The following is a 9,733-nucleotide window of genomic DNA, read 5'->3' as shown; positions in this document are numbered from 1 at the left end:
GGTATCCAAAAAAAAAAAAAAAAAAAAAAAAAAAGATATCCATATCACATGACCAAGCAAACCACTCCTAGATAAAGAATGCTCAAAGCAGCATTGTTTGCAATAGCAGAAACAAAAACAAACCCGAAACATCCATAAACAAGAATGGATAAATTATGGTCTATTCATATCATATAATATAGCAGTAAAAATGAATGACTGGGCTTCCGTGGTGACGCAGTGGTTGAGAGGCCGCCCGCCGATGCAGGGGACGCGGGTTCGTGCCCTGGTCCAGGAAGATCCCATATGCCGCGGAGCGGCTGGGCCCGTGAGCCATGGCCGCTGAGCCTGCGCGTCTGGAGCCTGTGCTCCGCAACGGGAGAGGCCACAACAGTGAGAGGCCCATGTACTGCAAAAAAAAAAAAAAAAAAAAAAAAAAAAAGAATGACTTTCCCAAAACACTAAGCTGAAAAAAGCAAGTCACAGAAGTAAACAGACTTTATATCATTTATATAAAATTCAAAAACATACAAAACTTAACATTTCATTTAAGGATACATACATATGTTGTAAAACTATAATAACAAGCAAGAGAATGACAAACACAAAATACAGAATAATAATTATTTGAGAAGGAGAGGGCACTTTTAAAATGCCAGTAATATTCATTTCCTAAGCTGGCCAATGGGTACACGGCAGATATTTATTATTCTTTATACCTATATATACACGTTTGTGTATTTTTGTAGGCATGAAATACTTCATTAAAAATAAAGACTGAAAAATATGAAAGACTTTAAAAATGAAGACTACTATTTACGTATAATAATAAAATTAGTGTAAAAAAGTATACAAAGAAAATGTTCTTTATTTCTTTCAGTGCCCCGTACAATCAGTGCTAATCTAAAAGGGCTATAACCCTACTGTGAAAAAAAAAAAAAAAAACAGGCAGTGTCTTTAACTGCTTTGACACAAAATCTGAACGTCTGGTACTCGAAGTTATACAAGAGCAAATATGTTAGCCACTCATGTCTGATCCTTCAACTTTCATCTGTACTTAGATTTTTCTTTATCTTTGGATTTCTTGGGACTCCTGCTTCGTTCTCTCTTTTTACTCCTTTCTCTTTCATAGGGATCTGTCTGGTATTTGGATTTGTGACTATTACTATAGTGGCCATCCCTTTCTCGAGATCGGCTACGACTTCGGTTTTGAGGTCGGTCTCTCTTTTCACTCTTTTGCTTCTCCCAACAACTTTCTTCTTCTTCATAGTGACCAAAGCCCATTTCCCTGTAGATATCCTGTCAAAGGAATAAAGTGAATCAGTAAAATAATCATTTTGTACACACTATCAACAAAACTTAGACAAGTCCTCCATTAGCAAGCAGTTTTAACAGCTCAAATTTGAACGCTACCACTAAGGCCAAGAATCTTGTAAGTTAAAAAGCAAAAATAATTCAGAAAAAGACTTAACCATTTTCTCATTGATCTCATTATTCTGTACTTACTACTTCAGCTGAACTGAAAGATCAGATCCAAAAACAAGGAACTGAAATAGCCCAATTGAAATAAGAAGTCTTTAGGGTGAAACTGCAATGCCAAGAATTCTGGTTATGTGCGGTCACATTTCCACCTACCGCCCTCCACTCCCCAAAAATGTGGTTCCAACACTGATCTACAATGAAACTACTAAAATCCCCATAAGAATGCTATAAAGAAGACATCGTTCAAATAACATAGTCAGAAGACGTTTTAGACAGGTCAATCAGTCTAAAGAGAAAACAGATTCTGAATATTTGGGTCTGAGTAATTATTTTTAAAGTATTTTTTTGTGACAGCTCCTCTCTAAATCGCTAAATAAATTTTCTGGTTTAGACTAAGCTGATAAATGTTTTTATTAAAATCATTATTGACATATTTCTTTAAAATGAGTTAAGAAACACTGAAATAATTCATTGCCCCAAAGAGAACAAAGTGGGTACATTTAGTTCTATTCTCAATAACTAAGGAGAAAACAAAAAACAAAAAAAAACTAAGGAGCAGTAGTAACGTTTCCATATACAAAAAAGGGCTAGCTACAACACAACAATTCTATCTCCGCTTGTGTCTTATCCCTGATTAAAATGAGGAACTCCACAAGTGGCTGAAATCTAAAGACACCAGAGCCAATGCTCTTTTAAAAATAGTTGATAAAATTCAACTTTCTTAAAAGATTTCTCAAAGGAAAGGCAAAATTCTAAGGACTGAACTCCCAAGTGCTCAACTCTATCACCTTAGACATTATCACAGTAGATGTAAATATCAAGGTTTAAAATCCAAGTGGTGAAAACCCATGGTTAAGGACTGGGTTTTAAGCAAATGATTCACAATTATTCCATATACTATCTAGATACTGTACATTATGCCTGGCATAGAGATTGCAGTATGTGAAAACAGACCTAACATGATTGTTACATTCCACAGTGTTTGTGGAATACCTCACTATAAACTGATTCATGATTTCCCACACAATACCAATAGTTCTTGTCATTCTGTAAGAGTCCTGGAGGTAGAAAATGAGTAGGTAGTTCAGCTTAACCTTTTATCAACTATTTTCGAGCAAAATGTGACATCCCTAGATAAAAGAATTTTTTGTGCTTCCTGTAACATACACAAAATGTAAATATCTATGTACTATTCTGACTGTACACCTAGTACTTATTTCTGTACTGGTTGAGGCAAGAAACTTTTTAAATGGAGAGACTGTTTTAGCTGATGTATAATCCTATAAAGTCTTCAGCACATTATTATACAAACAGGCACTTAAATGCTTTGAGTGTTTAAAATAAGAGAGAGAGAGAAAAGATTATGCAGTATTTAATTCTTTGAAAAAATTGACTAAGCTGAAAATCTGAAATGGACTGAAACCTTAAAAACCTCTCCTACTTGGCACAGTTTTCAAAGCTACACAAGCTTTGAAGTCGGGCAGCTCTAGGTTCAAATGGTCTTCGCCATTTAGACGCGTGTCAAACAAGAAATGCTCTTGAGGTTAGATTTATCAGTGAAGGTTTCAAAGAGAAGTTATAACGGACGTGAGATGAGCCTCAAAGGATGAGTGGGTTAGGGCTTGGAATGGTGGCTCCAAGAAGGCTAATACAATGAGTGTTAAGTGAAAACTGAAAAGCAAGGAAGAATGAGTACTGTATGTATGAAGGAGAAAAGTTTAGGCAGCTGGATGAAGCCATATTAGAACAGATCTAAGTATGTGCTTGCACAGTGCTAAGTGCTTTTGGAGTACAGTATTATCCTCCTTCCAGATATAAGGAAACTGAGACTCAGGAGATCCCCATAGGTTGGAGATAATTACTTCATTGATCAGTAACTCTACACATAAAATTGAAAAGAGGGTGGTACAGAGTAATGAAAAAAATAATACCACATCCAACTGAATTAAAATAAATGTTAAACTTCCAGTCCTCCCACTAAACTATAACACCCATGGGCTTGTGGGGTCAGGATCTTCATATATAAGGTGAGGGAAACGAATCACATGAGCTCTAAGTCCTTTCCAGTATGCACTTTTAAAAATTCTATTTGTTTTATACATTTAAGACATAAGACAAGATGATTAAACAAACAAGCAGCTGAAAAAAAAGAGAGAAAGAAAAAGAACACCATAAAATGTTCAATTTAAGGCACTCAACTTAACCGAGCCAATAATTTCACGTTTAGTAGTCAAAAAATTTTTTAAATCAACCAAAAACTGTCCTTGCTGAGGTCTCTGGGAGTAAATCAGAGATTTAGCTGCATCTAAATCACTAAAATAATATTAAAAGATTAAAATGACAACAAAAACAGGGTCCCAAATTATAAGAATACTGAACACCTATGAAAAACACAGAGGAGGACAGGCAAGTAGTCTGAGTACTTCTCAGCCAGGCAGCCCACGGCTGAGTACTTATTTCCTGTAACCCCAGTAAGACTCAGACCTCAAGAACACAGTAACCATCTCTGGAATTAAGACATGTGGTGGAAAAATTAAACAGAGATTTCGAATTGAACAGTAAGGCTGTCATTCAATAAAAAACAAAGCCCTTGAAGAAGTAAGTTAAAACATTCTTAGGAAACTAAGCTCACCAAGCAAAACACCACCAAACAGGAAAATCTGAGCTATACCTGAAAATTACCTAGCACTGAAAATTCCCTTTAATGATTATATTTTTGAGATTAAAATCAAAAGGATAAAAAGCAGAATAACAGAAAAAAACTGGGCCCACTGAAATCTTAAAAATGGATGCTATTTTATTAGGAAGAAGAGAAAATTAGTACAGCTATATTATTAAATCAAAGTATAAAATCAGAAACAATTGCTTTAACACACTTCAAAGGGAGAGATAAAGTTAGAATATTATTGCAGAAAGAGAAAGACATTTGCTACTGCTACTGTAAAGTTTTAAGTAATCAAACAGCAAGATAAAAAAGATTCACAAAAAGGCAGGGGTGCAAGGGTGGGAACCACAGACTTAAAATGCAGCCAGTCTTTGGAGTTTTTTAAGATGTCTGATTATCTCAAACACACCAATGTGTATTTCGGGCCTAAATTCATCGAGGAATCCATGTACAAGCGCAGGATGAGCAGCTGTAGCTATAAGCAACACATGGTGGGTGGGGGGATTAAGGAGTTTTAGTGGAAAACCTGCTAAATATTCACAGAAGTGTGATACAACCACCATTAAAAAAGATGTTGGGGTGATCTTCGGCTAAATTAATAGAGTATAAAAAGTAAGAGGGAGATGTTCCTATTGGATGACACTGGAATATTATACTATGAGACAAATTATATTAGAATTAACAACTGGAGTTAGGAAGGAAAACTGCTGACAGGAGTATATTCCAGGTAAGAAGATTTAGAAAAGAAACTGACAGAAATATATTCCAAGTAAGAGGAACAGCAGTAAGGGTACAGGTTGAAATGCCCTTACGTGGCAAAAACCATAGCACGGGAATATAACGTAATCTGCTTTTCAATTAACTGAGAGTCAAAATGCAGGCTGGAAATGATTTCTTCTCTTTATAATTAATTTTCTTTGGGGAATTTTTATTATCATTGTCTTAGAAAAAGTATTGTTCAGGAAAGCTTTGGGGATGATCAAGCTAATTATTAGTGCTGCTTTTATTTCATATATACCATATGGAAGGGCATAAACGCTTTTCAGGTCCTAAAACCTCAAGACCTGTAAGTGCTGTACGTAACACTTGGTGATAAATTAACATGATACATTATAAGAACTTTTTTTACCATAACCACACTTGTTTTTGATGGGAATAAGTGAGTGTCCACAGGTATGAAAATCACTCTTGCTTCACAATGTGGAACTATATAATATATTAAGTTATTTCAAAAACAATCTTTTATAATCTGTTATATATATTCTTGAAAATTAAAGTTCATTACCCTAGTGAAACCATTCTACATCTTAAGAGTTAGGAACACATCCATCCCTGTTCAGGACTATACCCTTATCTCCTAAATTAAGATGTAATTTACAAATGGATGAAATATTTATTTCTCTACAGCTAAGTCCGAACATCAGTAAGTACCTGATTTGTATTTTTGACTGGCATATAGTCCTCATCTTCTTTTTCTTCGGAGCAGTGGCGGGTTTTCTTCTTGTGTTTTTTACTTGTGTGTGAGTAACCTGACTTTGAGTCTTCTGCCTGCTCATCTAGTATAAGATCATATTTTGCACTGCAGCAGCTAGTTAAGGACAAACATGAGAACTGACACCGGTAATACATCAAAACATAAGAATCTGGTAAACAAAGTAGGCCATGAGGTTAAAGATAACTTTTTAAAGCAAGAAGCATCTCAGAAGCATAGAGTATATTTCTAAAACAAAACTAATTCATATTTTACTTCATTACAGAGTCAGGAAAAATGGAAAGAACGCCTGTCTTTAATAAATGGTTATAAATTGGTAAGTGGGCCAAAAATATAGAGAGTAAAACAAAAATGAAAAATATAAGTAGCATAAAAAATAAGGAAGCATATTTGTCAATAATGAAAAACTTAAACTTAGAAAATGAGGTACTTTTTTTTTTTTGCGGTACGTGGGCCTCTCACTGTTGTGGCCTCTCCCGTTGCGGGGCACAGGCTCCGGACGCGCAGGCTCAGCGGCCATGGCTCACGGGCCCAGCCGCTTCGCGGCATGTGGGATCCTCCCGGACCGGGGCACGAACCCATGTCCCCTGCATCGGCAGGCGGACTCCCAACCACTGTGCCACCAGGGAAGCCCATGAGGCACATTTTTAACTAGAAAAAATTAAGACATTATAAACCCCAACGCCAGAGAAGCTGTATAGATGAAAAATACACTCATGTGACTCTTCTTTTGAGCGTAAATTAGTTCAGTCCTACAGGAGAAAATTTAGCAATGCATATCAACAGTTATCATGTTTAAATTCAAATAAGAATTTATAAAATAACAGTAAGTTAAATGAACATAAGCACAGCTGTCCCTCATTATCCACAGGGGATTTGTTCTAGGATCCCGAGGATACCAAAAGCTGCAGACACTCAAGTCCTTTATATAAATGGCATTGTGTTTGCATATAACTCCTTTATACTTCAAATCATCTCATTACTTAAAAACCTAACACAATGTAAATGCTATGTAAACAGTTGTAAATACAACATAAATGCTAGTAAATAGCTGCCTGCACAGCAAATTGAAGTTTTGCTTTTTGGAACTTTCTGGAATACTTTTCCTGAATATTTTCCATCTACAGTTGGAAATCCATGGATGCGGGACCTGCAGATACAGAGGGCCGATTGTATACATAACAGGATTTTTTTTTTTTAGGATTATTTTTAATACAGAAACTAAGAACAATAAACTGCCTAGTAATAAAGATATACTTAAATACATCAGGGTATTTCCCTGATATATTACTATAAAGGAAGTTATTAACAATGACAGATGAATGCTATTAAATAACCTGGAATGGTGTTTATAAAAAATTAAAAGTGGAAAAAGCTTGAAGCAAAAACTGTATATACCACACAGTGATTATAACTTTATAAAGCTTTATAAAAGATCAAGGCTTGAGAGGAACAAGGAGAAATAAAAAGTATCATTTGCCTAGGTGGTAGAATTATGAGTGAATCATTTTTAAATTTCACATAAATGTTATAAAAATTGTAATAATATGTTTTAATTCAGAAATAAATGTTTAATACACTATAATGTCTTAGAATAAGAGAAAATGTAAGACTATTAGAACCTCTTCTAAAAAGAATCTTAAACTCTAAAACAGATTCTGAGGAAGGTTGACAAGGACTAGAACAGTGGTTTTCAAAAGAAAGGCTAGGAGGAAGCCCAAAGTGCAGAGCTATTTCAGTGGCGTGTGGGACTAGGGTAACAGTAGACACACTTCCCTCAGGACTAGGGCTTCACCATGCCACAGTTCTATGCTTCCTCAGCGATGTCTCTCATTCAGTAGGAAAACACTGCAACTTCTGGCTTTTCACAAGACGGCTAACGACAGCTAATCAGCCTGTACCATCCTATTATTACTCCATTATCTCCAACTTCTTTTCTCCTTTATACCATGTCGCAATGTTTCCATAGTACCTTCTGGATGGTCTCTTTCTCCAGATACAAATTCAATAGTCCTTGCCTATGATTTCACCACAGTGTTTGCTCTACACATGCTGCTCCCTGTCCAAAGTGCTTCAGAGTGGGCTTCCCTGGTGGTGCAGTGGTTAAGAATCTGCCTGCCAATGCAGGGGACATGGGTTCGAGCCCTGGTCTGGGAAGATTCTACATGCTGCGGAGCAACTAAGCCCGTGCGCCACAACTACTGAGCCCGCGTGCCACAACTACTGAAGCCCACGTGCCTAGAACCTGCGCTCCACAACAAGAGAAGCCACCGCAATGAGAAGCCTGCACACCGCAACGAAGAGTAGCCCCCGCTCGCCGCAACTAGAGAAAGCCCGCGCACAGCAACGAAGACCCAATGCAGCCAAAACTAAATAAATAAATAAATATTTAAAATAATAATAAACTATTCAAAAAAAGTGCTTCAGAGTGTTTCAAACTACTGATCATAATCCATCAATGAGGTGTAAAATCCAGTTAGTGGGTCACCAAAAGCCAGCATTTTAAAATAACATAGACTAGAAAATAGAGTACATGGCATCTAATGAAAATATTATTTTATAACACCGTTGTTTCAATTATGTGTGTGTGTGTGTGTGTGTGAGAATGATTATATACTTGGACTGTACTGAGTCAAGATGTAAACTGTATTTAATGGATCACAGATAAAGAAAATATTGATAGTATCCCACCTCAGCCCTCCTCTCCCCCCCCCATATTCAAGCTGTAGCTTTAATGTCACTAAGAGTATTACTTGAGGATCCTCTGATCCCTTACCTCTATTATGAGTCCCATATCCCACAAATGCACTTCTCTGCAACACTCTAGATGTATTTGATTAATGGTGATCATTTAATGTCTGTTCTTAATGTCTTTAAGGTCCAGGGGCTACATTTCATTGTGAAACTTCACTGGGCATGTAACAGATGCCAAATAAGTATCGGCTGATTACTTGTAATACCACCAAGACACTTGTTGTACCTCTTCCTTCCTTGCTCATCCACTATCTTCTACTCACCACGACAATCAAGACTTCTGGAAGATGTCAAATCTCTCCAAAATCCTGCTTTGTGCTCTCCCTGTCCTCTTTTCTCCGATTACTTCCCTGAGGTCTAGTGCAGCCAAGTTAAACTTCTCTCTTCTACTATTTTTGAATCTTCTTATTAATGGTTCAACAGCACCTTCTCTCTCATGACCTATAAAGTACATCCCATGTCTTTCTAATTGGCTTATCTGTACTTAGATTATCATCAGAATCCCCTTTCTTCACCATGGTAATAATGTATGTGAAAATATATATCTATGTGCTACATATGAAGACATATGTTCTGTCCCTCTATAATTGTACCTATAATTTGTAGATTACAAATGACTTGCCAAAATGAAACCTATCAACTACCAGGAATGTAAAGATCATCCTACTGGGTCAGATTCATGAATTCCTTTCTCTTGTTCGGTATGCTGTTTGTGAATAATGAATAGTGGTTTGCACCAGGACATGCCTGTCTTCTCCATCAATTTCAAAAGGTTAAAAGCAGCACTGTTCAATACTAGCCATGGGTAGTGGTTTAAATTTAAATTAATTAAAATTAAACAACTTTTAAAATCCAGTTCCCCAGTCCATTTCACAAGCTCGATAACCACATGTGGTTAGCAGCCATACTGGACAGTGGAGTTACAGCACATTTCTATCACTGCAGGAAGTCCCGTTAGACAGCACTGGCCTACAGACTGATTCTCCAACACACCGAGTTCCTTTCTTAACTCTCAGTAATCTATCATCTTGAATTTAAAACATTTTAATACTAGGTATCCTTCCTTTTCAGCCTGAACACCCGCTCGCTATGCAGGGAAGATGCCTCCTCCTACTTCATACTCCACAGCTGACCTTCCTTTCATTTGTCCTACACACTACCCTTCTTCCAGCTGCAGTTTCTAGTGGTTGGCCTCAATTTAATTTCAAAGATTTGTTGAATAGGGCTTCCCTGGTGGCGCAGTGGTTGAGAGTCCACCTCCCGATGCAGGGGACTCGGGTTCGTGCCCCGGTCCGGGAAGATCCCACATGCCACGGAGCGGCTGGGCCCGTGAGCCATGGCCGCTGAGCCTGCACGTCCGG

The 9,733-nt window shown here is 37.2% G+C and overlaps 1 protein-coding gene across 1 annotated transcript in view; it reads right to left on the bottom strand.

Annotated features, from left to right (window-relative positions):
• Nucleotides 1–468: 468 nt before the first annotated feature.
• The window catches only part of PPIL4 (peptidylprolyl isomerase like 4), a 33,618-nt gene continuing 24,353 nt past the window's right edge, over nt 469–9,733 (bottom strand). Inside the window, exons 12-13 of the mRNA XM_007458764.1 lie at nt 5,558–5,705; nt 469–1,278 (exon numbers count right to left, since the gene is read on the bottom strand). Coding sequence (XP_007458826.1) covers nt 1,027–1,278; nt 5,558–5,705 — 400 coding nt within the window. The 3' untranslated portion in view covers nt 469–1,026. The remainder of the gene's footprint in view (nt 1,279–5,557; nt 5,706–9,733) is intronic.

This window comes from Lipotes vexillifer, unplaced genomic scaffold, assembly GCF_000442215.2.
Source record: "Lipotes vexillifer unplaced genomic scaffold, Lipotes_vexillifer_v1.1 scaffold639, whole genome shotgun sequence".
Lineage (NCBI taxonomy): Eukaryota > Metazoa > Chordata > Mammalia > Artiodactyla > Lipotidae > Lipotes > Lipotes vexillifer.
This window is presented reverse-complemented; position numbering and strand designations above follow the sequence as displayed.